The sequence below is a fragment of the Anolis carolinensis genome, chromosome 4 (assembly GCF_035594765.1).
Source record: "Anolis carolinensis isolate JA03-04 chromosome 4, rAnoCar3.1.pri, whole genome shotgun sequence".
Taxonomy (NCBI): domain Eukaryota; kingdom Metazoa; phylum Chordata; class Lepidosauria; order Squamata; family Dactyloidae; genus Anolis; species Anolis carolinensis.
This window is the reverse complement of record NC_085844.1, coordinates 245,783,936-245,800,274: the sequence shown is the minus strand read 5'-3', so window position 1 is coordinate 245,800,274 and position 16,339 is coordinate 245,783,936. Positions and strand designations below refer to the sequence as shown.

Sequence of the window (16,339 nt, the reverse complement as noted above, 5' to 3'; positions counted from 1 at the left end):
CCTGAGCTTGATCACTCACACTGAAGACAGAATAGGCAAGGCAGTAGATCCTCCGGGAACCTCAGACATCACCAACAAGTTACTTATTGGCTTTCATTTGCTTGCCTACTGAACTAACATGTATCCCAAAAGTTGCATCCTAACACTTTTTCTAAGCCTTCTGGATGAGTAGACAGAAAGGTGTCCTCAAGGCATCAAATGGATGACACAAATTTTGGGCTCATGTCTGCAAATAACATTAAATGCTACTGTGTTTTCCCCAAAAATAAGACATCCCCAGAAAATAAGACCTAATAGAGGTTTTTGTGACTTGCCAAATATCTTCCTTTTTGGGTAAAGTACAGAAATGGAAATAATATGCAATTATATGTGGGAAATGTCTCAAAAAAGTTTTTCTTGAATTTTGGAAAAATAGACAAGAAGAAGTCTAAATGGACAGGAATCTTTACACTTCAGGGCTTATTGTGTGCAAAATTCACTCAGAGTATTTTTGCACAGAAAATAAGATTTTCTGCATAGCAAAGGACATTTTTTGTGTGTGCAGGATATCATTACTAGATAGGAATACCAAGTTTGGTGCAGAAAATATTATTATTATTGTTAACTGAGCTTAACACAGTGAGTTAAACCGCTAAGCTGCAGAAAATCCTGCCGATCAAAAAGTTGGCAATTCAAGCTCGGGTCGGGGTGAGCACCCACTCCCTGTCCTGTCCACCTAGGAGACTGAAAACAGAAATGTGAGTAGATACCTAGGTCCCACTTTAAGCGAGAAGATAATAAAAAGCACCCATAAGGACATGCCGGCAATTCGATCAGGAAGACGTCTAAGAACAACAAAGCTCCTCAGCATGGCCAGAGTCGAGGACAGCCTCCAGATGCCAGAAATGGAAAAGATGAGGAAAGCCTCTATCTCTGTTTATGAATTGTCTGTCCTTGTTAACTGTATAATGACATTGAATGTTTGCCATATATGTGTTCTGTAATTCACTCTGAGTCTCCTTGAGGAGATAGAGTGGAATATAAATAAAGTATATTATTATTATTACTACTACTACTACTACTACTACTACTATTACTATTTCTACTATTATCACCCTTTCTTCTCTTCTAAAGGAGATTCAAAACAGCTAACACCAAAAAATCATACAAAAACAATGTGTTGTCGAAGGCTTTCATGGCCGGGATCACAGGGTTGTTGTATGTCTTTCGGGCTGTGTGGCCATGTTCCAGAAGCATTCTCTCCTGACATTTCACCCACATCTATGGTAGGCATCCTCAGAGGTTGTGAGGTATACAAAAACAGTTTCTGCACAAAAATGTTCTGTGTAAATTTTACACAAAGTAGGTCCCATCGTTTTCTTTGAGAACAAAATTAAAGAAGAATGACATCCTTAGTCCAGGGACAGTATTTTGGCTTCTTGGGCAATATTTGGCAAGCCTCATTAGCTGACACTTGGGAAAAACAAAACTCAAGCTTAGCCCTGAAGCTCTCTTTGCACCATAGCTTTGAAAAGCTTTCAGAATTAAAATCCTCAAAATCAAGTAAGGTCATCAACTAAAACATCAACTAAGGTTGTTCACTTATTAAATTCAGAGTCGGAGGTAAGCAGCCTCTCTGGCTGGGGTTGTTGGGAGTTATAATCCAAAAGCTAACTTTTCCAAGTATACATTGCATACTACTTTTTTTACACCTAAAATGCTACCAGAGTTCAGTTATCTTGGCCTATTGTAAAAGATATCTACCCAATATACTGAAAAGGGCATTCTCGCTACCTAAATACACTGGATTCTGATAAATTTTACAAGGGAACAAAGATTTCAAAATCTGGAAGGAATTACAAATGGCATCATATTCTACCTGCAAAGTATGGTCCTGATTAGTTTAAAAACAGATGCATTATATAATTTAAAAGACCTTAAAACATGCACACTCTGGAAGAAATAACTCTTAACTGTCAACATCCTTTACTTCATTCATGCCCGTAAATACTCTTTACTGGTTCACATGTCCTCAGAGAGACTATCACTAAAATTTGATTCCTGCAAAAAACAAGGAACTTACGTTATTGGGGCAGTTGATGTGACCTTTTTCCTTGACTTCATTTTTCCAGGTCTCTAGGAGCCTTGGATTCAACTTTGGGAGTCCAGGACGAGTGTAATTTAGCTGCCAAAGAGACAACGTTGTTTTTAATAGAGATCAACTTTGGGAGAAAATAACAATAATTTTTACAGATTCCTTCAGTAATCTGATCTCTCGTATGGATCAACAGTTTGATAGCATTCTCCTAGTTATATATTGGGTAGAGCGCTTCTATGAAAGAAACATAATCATGGTTCAAAGTGACTTAGTTTTGTTACAACAGGGCACATCTACACTGTAGAAATAATGAAGTTTGGCACCACCTTAACTGCAAGGTTTAATTTTTTGCAATCATGGGAGTTGTGATTTTTCAAGGTCTTTGGCCTTCTTTGACAAAGAGTGCTAGTGCCTCATGAAACCACAACTCCCAGGATTCCATAGCACACAGCTGTAGCAGTAAAAGTGAGATCAAACTGCATTAATTCTGCAATGTAGATGAACCCAGAGTCTAAAACCTGAACTTTGTGGGCCCTAATTGGTTTAGAATTTTGGATATCTCCTTTAAAGTTTGACTGAAGATCAGAGGAGAGGCTGATCACAGAGGAGTCACACTAGAGGACTATGACAGCATTTTAATCCAATCCACAAATAATTTAATCCACAGAAGTCAAACCACAAATGTGGAGGGTCAAATGTAATGTGCTTCCTATTCTGTTCATGCTTTTTGAGTAAATAAATTAGGTACCGCTTAAGCAGGGAGATATTTTATGACACCATAAAAAGAAAATACAGTAGTAGAAATTGCTGGCGATCAAAGAAAAGGAGGAAGTCTGTGATCATGAGACCTGGAGGATGGAGTGACAGCACCCCCTTGTGGTTGGAATCGAGCACAACCTCCAGGATGCCGAAGAAAGGAAATGCCTATAAATATCTCTATCTGTTGTCTATCAAATGTTTGTCGCGTATGTGTTCTGAGTCCCCTTCGGGATGAGAAGGTCAAAATATAAATGCTGTAAATAATAAATGCCTCCTATGCCTGCAGGGGGATATTTATGGAACTCCTCTAGGACCCCAACCACCTTAGATTATTAAATTCAACCTTGTTCCTACCAAAATAAATCACAAGTGCTCACTCACCCGCTTTGTTTCAGGGACCAGGTCATCCTTCATCCTCCGCTTGGTCCAATCCTTGGCCAGCTCATCCTCCGCTATCTCTTGCAAGTGGAAGACGGCCACTTGGGCAGAGGTGCGTCGGATCCTGCCGCTCGGAGTCCTCTCAAAATCTTCCATTGGGTTGGATTCAGCCTTAATCTCTTGCTTTTCAGGAGGCTGAGAAAGCAACAGAATGGGTGGGGTTTGGAATGGAGGTTACCAGAACAAAGGCAGAGAGAGTGACAATTGCAGACACTTAAGTATAGCCAGCCTTATACATTCACTGGCATTAGGGGCAAAAGTGAAAATACAAACGATAGAACTGCTATTATTTTTACTCAAGAGAAGACATCTCTAAATAATTTCTAGGTTCTCCAAACCATAAAATTACATTGGAGGACCAAGAGAGGAATCTCTAGTTCTTTCAGCATCGATTTCAAGTAGAAGTTAACCAGAGTTGCACTGGACGACCTAGAGATCCCTACAGAGAACATTTATATCAAATCCATGAATAATCAAATACACAAAAGTGGTAGTACAAGACCAATTTTAAGGCTCCATCAAGCAATATTGGTAGGAATTAGCCAGAACATGATTCAACTTCAGGATATTATTATTATGCTTTTTCTCTTAACAGAAACTCAAAGCAGTGAATAGTGCTAAAACCAATGTAATATACAAGATAAAATCTAAAGACTATATACATTAAAAGAGACTGAAATCAAACACTATTTAAAAGTAATTCATTAAAACCATTAAAACGTGTATTGTCAAAGGTTTTCATGGCTGGAATCACTGGGTCGCTGTGAGTTTTTCAGGTTGTATGGCTATGTTCCAGTAGCACTCTCTCCCAGGAGAGAATGCTACTGGAACATGGTCATACAGCCTGAAAAACTCACAGCAACTCATTAAAACCTGTTTTAAATACATAAGACATCCCAACCCACACCTTGATTCGATCTTACAAACTTTCTTCTATAAAAGCCTGCCTGAAAAATAAGAATTTCGCCTGTTGCTAGAACGCTTTCATCTTTGATTTGATTTTCCATAGAGAAAAAAAGAACACTGAGTCATTGCATTTGGTTCAACCTAAATCGACCTTTTCCTTCTACAGCAAAGTTCCTTATTTATTTCCAATCTTATTGAAAGAGGGCCTTAGTCCTCCAAAGTGTAACCTTTCCAAGTTTGAGATCAATAAAACCATTAGTGGGGAGCAAAGATGAGAAACAGAAAGTTCAACTCACAGGAGAAGGATGCTCAGATCTCAGGTGGTAATCATGTCCAGCTTTCGACTTGTAAGTCTTCCCACAGTGCGGGCAGGTGAAAAGTGGCTTCTCGACTTCGGATGGCTGCTTCCCACACCGTTTCTGGTGGTATTGGAAGCCCATAAGACTGGAGAAAGTGGCCGCACAGCCCTGGAACAAGAAAAACCAAAAGTTTGTTGAGGAACAATGGGATTGCAATGGAAGCCCACTCGCCTTTCAACCTTCTCAACATTTTGCAATTGAAGTTTAAAGATGTGGAAGCTTGATTTTCCTAAATCTCACTGTACACTCCTTCTATGGCCTGCATCAAGTTGCAAGAGTCTGAATTTCAATCCTGTATGGATTTAAATTGCAACAGGACTCTGAGACCATGGTTTAAATTCCTGTTCAAATATGGAAACTCGCTGAATGAGTTTGGACAGGTCATGCTCTCCCAGCTTTAGAGGAAAGCAATGACAAGCCTCCTCTTCATAAATCTTGCCAAGAAAACCATATTATAGAGAACCAGTGCCAGTACTTTTGGTTCAAAGTATGAATCTACACTTGGGTTAGGTCACACACTCTCAGCCTCTGAGGAAGGCAATGGCAAACCTCCTCTAAAGAAATCCTGTGATGCCTTAGGGTTCCTCTAAGTTGGAAACAAGGTGAAGCCACAAAAGCACAATAAGGAACATTTGTATGCATTTTCCATACACATAAAACAATTATGTGTTGGTGTATTTTGTTGTTAGAGGGAAATGTTAGATCCATTGTTTGCTGTTTGGATTGTGCATCTGTGTTCCAGCAGCACACAGGTTAATCACACGTCAGCTTGATTGATAGCCTGCAAAGCCAATAGGTCAAGACTTCGGACATAGCAGCACTGATGGAATATTCGTCATCTGGAGTGGAATGTGGGAGTCGCCTGCTTGAGTGGTTTGCTAAGAGAGAGGACATGCTTTACCCTTGCTGGGGAAAGCATAAGTCCTAAGAGTGATGGACTTTGTGATTGTATATAGATGTATATAGTAAAGCCTTAGAACCGCTGGGATCAGCAGAATTACGACTGTGGTGTTGTTTGTTGGTGCTGCTTTCACTGGAAGCTTAAGCGGTCTGACTGGAGAGGAGTTGGTGAGAGTCCAGACTCACCAATAAATCAGGGTGTTTCGGAGTTAATTAACTAACCCCCTGACATTATGTATGCACCCCCTCTTGAGAGAAACCTATTATTGCATGTTTTCATGCATAGTAAGACCTCCATATCCATGGGGCCGTGATTACATGAACCTGTGTATATGATCAAATGCCATCTTCTAGGCCCTGTATGCCACAGAGCTGAGTTGGAATTTGCTAGGTCCTCTAACACAACCCTATGGTAACTTTCATGTCATGTAAACCATTGAAGCTCTTGGAGGACTTATCAAATTTCAGAGATATCCTTCTCTCTGAATCTCTTCCAGGCACAGGAAAGTGAAATTGCAGATACTGGTCCTGGGTTTATGGGATTCTTGAAATAGCCACCACCATCATTTCATGATCGTATTTATATCCATCTCTCTCTTTCTGTTGTCACACATGGATTTCTGTGAACATTTTGAGATCTGTTGAAATGCACAGATTAACCTTAATTGTTCCAGACACATTTGGGGAGGGGCGAGCCCCTCCTAGGCGATGTTGACAGTCGGTTAAATGTGACAGCCAACCTCCCACTCACCTGAAAAAGCGGAGAGCAGAAGATGCCACATTTCAGACAATCTCTGAAGCTGTCAAGAGGCATATGTACATGCCAGCACACATTACAGTTGGGACATCTGCTGTTCATATATACACAGACATAAAATAACAACACAGCAGCTGAGACGATTCGTGGCTAACCCAGATGCTACAGTAAACATGCAATTAATCTCTTTTTTTATTTCAAAAAGTGTCCTCTAGCCTTGTTTCCCATGTCAGTGGAGAAGTGAATCCATTCCAATTTTTAGTCTAAACCAGGCATGTTAGGAATTGTGGGAGTTGAAGTCCAAAACAACTGGAGGGCTGAAGTTTGACCATGCCTGGTTTAAACATTAAACAGCTTTCAAGGTTGCAAATCCTATCCTTCCAAATAGAATCAGGTCTGGACTAAAACTCGGAGTGGATGTAACATTTTACTGGCACGGGGAGACAGCAGCAACCAAGGCTTTCATGTATGTGCTACTGAAATAACCACACTGCTTTACAATAGAAATTTAGTAATCCTCAAACAGGAAAAAATCTGAACAAAGGGAAGGTTTAAACCTCTTCCAATTGTACATCATGTTCCTGACCCAAATCAAAATTGCCCACATATGAATAACTGTAAAAAGGAGAGCTATTGCAGTATAAGGGTTTGAATGCTGGACCAGGACTCTGGAAAACATTGGTCAAATTTCTGCTTTGCTGCAAAAACCTATTTGGGCAAGTCATACTCTCTCCGCCTCTTGAGGGAGGCAAAAATAAGTCCTCACTGAACAAAATATTGCTAATAATATACAGTGATAGATTTGTTTTAGGGCTGCCATAAATCAGAAACAACCTGAAGGCACACAATAACAAGAACAATAAGGTTAGGGATGTTGCAAACTACATGCCCTGTATTTAATTTAGTGGATAATTTCACTCTCGCAATCCAGAAAGAGTTGTTTTGAAGGAGTCAAGTGCCCGGTGTTTCTCTCTCTGGAGAGCTTATTGCACAGTGAGGAAGTGCCTATGACCATGAAGACCCATTTCCAGTATATTATTAATAATAATGATAGAGGAGGATGATTTCACACAGAGTCCCAGCAGGCAGGCTGTACGCCTAGCGGAGACTGGCGGTGAGCCCAGACACTTCCCAAAATGAACCAGCATTTCAGGCAGACACACCAAGCATCAGTTATATGCAGTTAGTACAATACAACACATAAATCTTTTTCTAATTTGTTCCCTTGGTTCTTCCACATATCTTGGGGCAGCACTCATAGCATTCCCCAAACCGCTCCTTTATCTTCACAATAGGGTTGTCATGATGGCTTCCTGTAATTTTACTCCTGACTGGATCGTGGAGCAAGGTGGGGTACCATAAAACCCTGCCAAGAAGGAGAAAGGCACCTGACCTGCCTTACCTTCCCTACTCCAACTTATTTATTTAAACCAGGGGTCCCCAAACTAAGGCCCGGGGGCCGGATGCCGCCCTCCAAGGTCATTTACCTGGCCCCCGCCCTCAGTTTTGTAATATAATATTTTTGTATTAGTTTTAATAATACAGTAGAGTCTCACTTATCCAAGCCTCGCTTATCCAAGCCTCTGGATAATCCAAGCCATTTTTGTAGTCAATGTTTTCAATATATCATGATATTTTGGTGCTAAATTCGTAAATACGGTAATTACAACATAACATTAATGCGTATTGAACTACTTTTTCTGTCAAATTTGTTGTGTAACATGAAGTTTTGGTGCTTAACTTGTAAAATCATAACCTAATTTGATGTTTTATAGGCTTTTCCTTAATCCCTCCTTATTATCCAAGATATTCGCTTATCCAAGCTTCTGCTGGCCCGTTTAGCTTGGATAAGTGAGACTCTACTGTATAATATATTGTATATACTGTACATATAATATTGATAATAATATTATGTTATACAATATAATACAAATAATAATACCATATAATAATATTAATTATATGTTATATATTACATAACATATAATAGTATAGTGGTATAGTTCAATATAGAATTATATAGTGCTAATATTGTGCTATGCTAATAATATAATATATTGTATTTACATATAGCTGCTCTGAGTCCCCTTCAGGGTGAGAAGGGTGGGATATAAATGTAATAAATAGATGCAGTAAATAAATAATTAATTTTAGACTTAGGCTCGGCCAAAGTCTGAAATGACCTGAAGTCACACAACAACAACAATCCTAATTAACTTGACTATTTCATTGGCCAGTAGCAGGTCCACACTTTCCATTGAAATCCTGATAGGTTTATGTTGGTTAAAATTGTTTTCATTTTTAAATATTGTATTGTTCTTTCGTTGTTGTTGTTGTTGTTATTGTTTCACTACAAATAAGACATGTGCAGTATGCATAGGAATTTGTATTTTTTTTTTCAAATGATAATTTGGCCCCACAACAGTCTGAAGGATTGTGGACCGGCCCTCTGCTTCAAAAGTTTGAGGACCCCTGATTTAAACTATTTATATCTCACCTTTTTCTACCTTGAAGGGGACTCAAGACGGTTCACATTGAGGCAATTATTCAATGCCTTAAAACACATACAATTCCAAAAAATTAAAATTAAAACATATTAAACATTTCAAAACATTACATTCCATGTTAAAATCACACCATCCATAGTCGTAGTCCAAGCCATTCCATAGTCATTCCATATATTCCAAATCTGTTAATTGCACAGCACTATTCTCCGAAGGCCTGATCCACAGACAAGTTTTTACCTTTCTTCTGAAGGCTAGGAGGGAGGTGGCTGATCTAATGTCACTGGGGAGGGAGTTCCATAGCTGAGGGGCAACCACTGAGAAGGCCCTGTCTCTCGTTCTCACCAGTCGCACCTGGACTATCTTACATAATCTTCAAGATGGTTCATAGGGGGAGATACGTTTGGACAGGTAAGCTGGGCTGGAACTGTTTAGGGCTTTATAGGCTAAAGCCAGCACTTTGAACTTTCAACTTCAGTTGCCTTCCAACCAACAATGCCTTGTGCATCCAGACAAAAAGAGTCTGGAGGAGTGCCCAGCTCTGTTCTTGTTGCTGGTGCCTCTGTGCCACCACTTCATCCTCTCCATGTGGCACAGCAATGGCTTTATTGTGATCATTGAGACTTAACACTAAAATTTGGAAGGTAAGAGAGGACAAGTACCTTCATCTAGATGGCAAGAGTTTTATGATACAATAAGATCCCCATATCTGTGAGGGATAGTTTTCCCAAGCAACCATGATAACCTGAAACCGTGGGTATGGCTGAATGCCTCACACAGTTCAATGCCTCGCTTCAATGCATTGGAGGATTTACAGATCCAATAACAGTTTTCTTGTCAGCAATCTAACTGCTGAGCTTTACAGTACCATTGTCTTCAAGGGAAGCTCCACATACAGCACATTGCAGTAGTCCAAGTGAGAAGTTACCAGAGTTTGGAAGCATGAAACTCACTCTCTGCTGCCTTTCATGCATGCACACTATCTATTGAGACAGTGTCAGATTTTGGTTTCCAAATCCATGGGATATTACATTTTCTGGGTTTTAGTCTGAACTTGTAGGAGCTTTCCGCTGAAACCATTTTACTCTAAACCCAGAGCAGATGAAAAGCAGAGTAGAATACCCACTGACATGGAAACCTACCAGTTTCCACTTTTCAAAAAATTTGGATAGAAGTAAGGACAACTTTGTCTTCTCAAACCTGGTGCCTACTCAGATGTGTCCGACTCTTGCTCCCCATAACCCTAGTTAGCAAGGCAATTGCAGCAAGTAAGGTGGGGATAATGGGACTTGTGATCCAACACACCTGGAGGGTGCCAAGTCAGGGGGAAAACAGAATAGGTAGTTTGGCCCAGTTAAAAAAGAGTTCAAGAATTAGGATTGTCCTTCAGAGACGTCCACTCTTTGCATTTCTTCCCAGATGATGTTGACCATTTCTGCTCTATGATCACAACATTGGTAGTGAACTTAGTAGAAAAGAGGCAGAAAGGAATACCTCATTGGGGCACTTGAGTTTCCCCATCTGCTTTAGCACTTTTCTCAGTCTTTCCCGCTCTTCATGTTCGGTCAGAGGAACAGCCGCTTCCACAGGAGGAGGCTGGAAAGAAAGAACCAAAACAGGTCACAGAGTTATCTATCCGATCACAACTTCCCAGAACCAATTCCCGCTTCCCAAAAGTCTGCTTGCAAGATGACCAGCATCATGGTCTATGTGACTAAAGGATTATGGGCCAGGACACTTGTTTTATCACTACAAGGAGAGGTGGGAACACATGGCAAGGATCAACAAACCATTTTAAGTATCCCTCTTTTAATTATTTTATTTCAGGCACAGTATTAACTAATGGAAAATCATCCTAGTTTCATCCTTTTAGACTGTTTGGTCTAGCAAAAAATGGATTTTTCAAGTGTAATGCATATTGTTACATTTTTTAAAAAGAATATGTTTCCTTCAACTAAACATTGACACAGTAAACATTGACACATTGGCTCTGTGATGTCAACTTCTTCAGTTTCACCCCTTTCACAACACATGAATTTTGTATCAGAAAAGCTTTGGTCTTTCTAGATGGACGCAATTATACTATTGTCATATGGAATTAAACTAAGAGCCAGTGTCACTGAATCCTGCATGCTTTTACTTCTGTGAAAAAAAATCTACATTCTCAAACATGTGCCATTCATTGCTCAAGGAATCACTGCTTTAATTACATATAAACATATATTTTATAGGTGTATAGAAGTCAGTCTCAAGACAATGTATTCAACATAACGGGTTGCAGGATTCGACTTTTTTGTTCAGATTGTTACCATGTGCAGAATAGTGTTATTACTGGGAGTGTTAGCTTGAGTTTTGGACCATTGATGAAGATGATTCAAAACAGGGAATTGTTCTCTTACTTTGTTGACATGTTCCGCCATGGTGTGATAATTCAATCCAGCTTTGGATTTGAACTGCTTCTTGCAATGCTGGCATTTCAAGGCGTCCTGCAGCTGGAAAAAAACAAAACAAATGGAGGAGAATCAACTCATATATTTCAAATGCAGAAACTTCAGGATTGAGGAGAACAGCCTTGGGTGGAGGTTATAAATACAAACAAGAGACACAGCAGATTGAAATCAGATGAGAGGAAAGTCTGTGTATGCAATAGGAAGCTCACATAACCATCCTTGCTAGTTCCCCACAAATGATGCAAACACATGAAGGCTCGTTTTTCAGAACACCCAAAACTAGGAAAAGTTTGGGGGCTGCAATGCTCTGGGCTCCTGGGAGTTATAGTTTTGCAAGGCACCAGCACTCTTTGGCAAAGGAGACGAAAGACCTTGTAAAATTACAACTCCCAGGAGTACAGAGCACTGAGCTGTAGCAATTAAAGTGGTGTCAAACTGCAATAATTCTTTTAAAATTATTTTCTATTAAAAAAAAGACCAGGAAACTTACCAATAAACGACCCAATATATAAAACACTAGATGAAGTACAGCGTCACAAAAATGTCTCTCCAGCCACAAAAACAAAATTGAACCAGTTTTGAAAGAAACTACAACTAATACAACATAATTTACAACAATTATCCTAACTATGACTATCACAAACCTTACGACTAAACATACCATATATACTCGAGTATAAGCCAACCCAAATATAAGCCGAGGCAGCTAATTTTACCACAAAAAAAACTGGGAAAACATTGACTCCAGTATAAGCCGAGAGTGGTAAATTTCAGAAATAAAAATAGATACCAATAAAATTACATTAATTGAGGCATCAGTAGGTTAAATGTTTTTGAGTATTTACATAAAGCTCTAATTTAAGATAAGACTGTCCAACTCTGATTAAATCATTATTCTCATCTTCTTCAATGTAAATGTACTTATGTATCCTTTTAATAATAATAGAGTAAAATAATACATGTAATAATAATAATAATAATAATAATAATAATAAATACAGGAAAATAATACATGTAATAATAAATAAAGTAAAACAATAAATGTAATAATAATAATAATAATAATAATAATAATATCAGAGTGAAATAAGAATTGTAATAATAATAATAATAATAATAATAATAGAGTAAAATAAATGTAATAGCAGCAACAATAATTGAGAAAAATAATAAATGGAATAATACCAATAATAATAGAGAAAAATAATAAATGTAACATATATTCTTGAGTATAAGCTGACCAGGACCCTCACCCGAGTGTAAGCCGAAGGGGGCTTTTTCAGTCTTAAAAAAAGGGCTGAAAAACTAGGCTTATACTCGAGTATATACAGTATATCACACATATACAAACACACCTTACTCTATGAGCATTACACTCTCTGCCTGTTGGTTTTAACTTCTCCACTTTTCTATGCCCATAAGATATTACTAATACCATCCTTCCACTAGGAGTAGCACTCTTCTAATTCAAAAAACCTATATTAAAAGTTTGTCTCCGTCTTTGGTGTAAAAAGATAATAAATAAAAAGATAATAAATAAGTCCCAGTTTTTCTTAAAGTTGGGCAAGAATTTCCACTGTATTGCACCCTAAGTAGTAAAGTCTGGGGACTTGATCTCCCGCTTTTAGTCTCAATTGAGCATCAACTGCTGCAGGGGGTTGGGTTGGCATATTCATGCTTTCTGGAGCAGGGAGGAAGTTTGCTTCCTCTCTCCCTTTCTTCACATGTCTAGTTTTGAAAAGAAATGGGGGTTCCTACCTTTTGGCAGACTTCCATGTGCTTCTTGAGCCCCAGGACCGTCTTCCGGCTGATCATGTTACATGTCGGGCAGGCGATCTCTCCCTTTTCATTGATTGTCCTCTGCCACTGCTCCTCGGGGCTCACTAGACAAAAAGGAAATACCAAATGTGGACATTATTATTATTATTGACACAAAGATGTAGCATGACACAGCAAACGAGATCTATATGCTGGATTTCATATCACAAAATCACAAGTCGAACACTTCCCAAGTGTCTAGGACTGTGTGATGTATTTTCGGATGATGCACGCGGATCCCAGTAGGGTGGCCTTTTGCAGTTGGCAGATCGTAATTTTGTCAATGTCTATTGTTTCCAAATGCCGGATGAGATCTTTTGGCACGGCACCCAATGTGCCCATCACCACCGGGACCACCTGCACTGGTTTCTGCCAGAGTCTTTGAAGTTCAATCTTGAGGTCCTGATAGTGGCTGAGTTTTTCCTGTTGTTTTTCGTCAATGCGACTGTCACCTGGGATGGCAACATCAATAACCCAAACCTTTTTCTTTTCCACAACTATGATGTCTGGTGTGTTGCGTTCCAGATCTTTGTCAGTCTGGATTCGGAAATCCCACAGTATCTTTGCGTGCTCATTTTCCAATACTTTTGCAGGTTTGTGATCCCACCAGTTCTTTGCTGCTGGCAGGTGGTACTTGAGGCATACGTTCCAATTGATCATTTGAGTCACATAGTTGTGCCTCTGTTTGTAGTCTGTCTGTGCGATTTTCTTACAGCAGCTGAGGATATGATCAATGGTTTCGTCAGTTTCCTTGCACAATCTGCATTTTGGGTCATCATCTGATTTTTCGATCTTGGCCTTAATTGCCTTTGTCCTGATGGCTTGCTCCTGGGCTGCAAGGATCAGGCCTTCTGTCTCCTTCTTCAGGGCCCCATTTGTGAGCCATAGCCAGGTCTTCTCCAAATCAGCTTTTCCTTCAATTTTGTCAAGGAACTTTCCATGCAATGTATCATCATCATCATCATCATCATCATCATCATCATCATCATCATCATCATCATCATCATCATTATTAACATGCCATTTTCTCTCTGTTAAAACAGGCTCAAAACAGCTACACATGCTAAAATGCTAAAAACAATACAATGTGTGGTTTCTAGGGGTGTGCAAAATTTCATTGGTCAATTCGGATTTCGGATAATTTCAGAGATTTGGCAGCTAAGCTGCTGGAAACGAACCGGGAAGGACCCTTTCAGAGCCTTCCCGGAATGAAAATTTGACTGCTTAACCCTTCAGCTAAATATTTGAGAAAGATTTGTTGATTCGGACTTATTTTTCACATTAGTATTCTACTTGTTTTGCCAGCACAAGCAACAATCTTTCTATGTTGGATGCGATGGGGCTGAGCAGTGAGCACAGCCACACTTGCTGCATCACGTTCTCCCGCCAATCACAGGCCTGGTCCTCTGCATTTTCCTCCTTTCTGTTTTGCTGTTTTGGACTTCAAATCCCAGAAACCCCTCTTGTTGTTTTTTTAAATGTTATTGGTAAAACACTTGGAAAAAAATCCCAAAAGTCAGTGGATTAGCAAAATGATTTGAAACTTGGCAGGATTGCAGTTGTAAATGTGCCATACAAATGTGGCAAGTTTCATCCTGATAACCATAAAAATGATGGAGAAATGAGTCTCTAAAGTTCCCCCACTGGTACCAGCGGACTGAATCTGCCCAGAACGAAAACAGAACCGCGGATCCCAAATTATGGATCCAAAAAAAGCCCTCCTGAATTTCCTGATTTTTCCCAACAATGGAATGGGGAGCATCCGAAAATGGAACCAAAAACTGTATGGATTTCGACCGTGTCACACACCTCCTCGTAATTTCAGAGGATTTAGACAAGAAGGGACCCAAGCATGGTGTGCAGAACAGCCCAGATGAGTTTTGAATCCAGACCTAAATTTGGTACTACAAATGTTAAAAAGTTGATGTTAGAAACAACAGCTCCCAGAGAGCCTCAGCTAATGGAGATTCTGGGAAATATAGTCCAAAAAGTACCAGAGAAGGGTTTTCCTACAAACAATCTGCAATGGATGGAGATGTAAACTGCGAGAAGCGTTATTGACAGAACTGTCTTTGGGAATGTGATTACAGGGGAATGTCATGCCATATACCCATGTTTCAAATCCTTTCACATCACCATCAAGCATGCTTGAATGTTAGGATAATGATAATATATATATAACCTGTAGTATGAACTTTAAAACGAGAAAACACAGATCTTTGCACGGACGTAGTGAGCAGTTCTGCAGCTCCCTGAACAAACCCAGGCGGCCAAATGATTTACGCTACTTCTGGGGACCATGTGTTTTTATCAAAACTGCACAATATGAGGAGAGTGAGCTAAAACAGGCCAGGATTCATTCTCACCAGCAAAATGTAGGTCTGGCAGCACAGCAAGACTAGGCTGAAGCCAAGCCCTGCTGAACTGTTTATTGGAACAAACTCATATTTGATCACAAGCTTGGAAAAGCTGGGAAATATGGACTGAGCTGGAAGAGTCTACAGCTGTGTTTATTTGGAACATCCTGCCGTATACTCAAGCCAGAAAGAGGTCTTGGGGAAAGAATTGATCTATCTATCTGCCATCATTATCTTTCTCCCTTCTCTCTTTCATCATTATCTATGTCTATCTTTCTACGTATCATTATTATTGACCCACACACCCACCATCATTATCTATCTATTGATAGATGGATTGATCGATCTACCTACCTACCTATCATCATTATCTACAATATATCTGCCTATCTATCATTATCTATCTGAATGGAGCCTCGATGGCACAATTGGTTAAACCCTTGTGCCAGCTGGACTGCTGACCTGAAGGTTGCCGATTCATACCTGCGAGATGGGGTGAGCTCCCATCTGTCAGCTCTAGCTTGCAGGGACATGAGAGAAGCCTCCCAGCAGGATGGTAACACATCTGGGTGTCCCCTATGCAACGTCTCTGTAGACAGCGCATTCTCTCACACCAGAAGCAATCTGAAGTATGTTCTCAAGTTGCTTCTAACATGATAAAAAAATCTATCTACCTATCTATCATTACATTATGTAACTTGATTTTTGTTCCTGGGTTATAAATGTCATTTCCTAATTGGTTCTATCATAAAAACATGGAAAAAGGTTATTAAACTGCAAAAACTTGGTTTTTGCGGTCTGCACATTGAAAGGTTTAAAATGGCATATTTTCATTAAGGAAAATTACAAACTTTTGGGTTTGTGGCAGCCACAAAAACCAATTTTCTGGAGTATAACAATTACTTTCAAAGTAAGTACCACATAATTAAACAGGAAACAACGTCTCTGTAGACAGCAAATTCTCTCACACCAGAAGCAATTTGAAGTATGTTCTCAAGTTGCTTCTAACATGAT

General features: G+C 39.4%; 1 protein-coding gene across 2 annotated transcripts in view; it reads right to left on the bottom strand.

Annotated features, from left to right (window-relative positions):
* Positions 1–16,339, bottom strand: part of znf512b (zinc finger protein 512B) — a 78,073-nt gene that overhangs the window by 17,662 nt on the left and 44,072 nt on the right. For both annotated transcript variants that reach the window (XM_062979090.1, XM_008110224.3), the window contains exons 9-14: positions 12,909–13,033; positions 11,100–11,192; positions 10,195–10,296; positions 4,477–4,647; positions 3,218–3,409; positions 2,063–2,164 (exon numbers count right to left, since the gene is read on the bottom strand). In XM_062979090.1, coding sequence (XP_062835160.1) covers positions 2,063–2,164; positions 3,218–3,409; positions 4,477–4,647; positions 10,195–10,296; positions 11,100–11,192; positions 12,909–13,033 — 785 coding nt within the window. The remainder of the gene's footprint in view (positions 1–2,062; positions 2,165–3,217; positions 3,410–4,476; positions 4,648–10,194; positions 10,297–11,099; positions 11,193–12,908; positions 13,034–16,339) is intronic.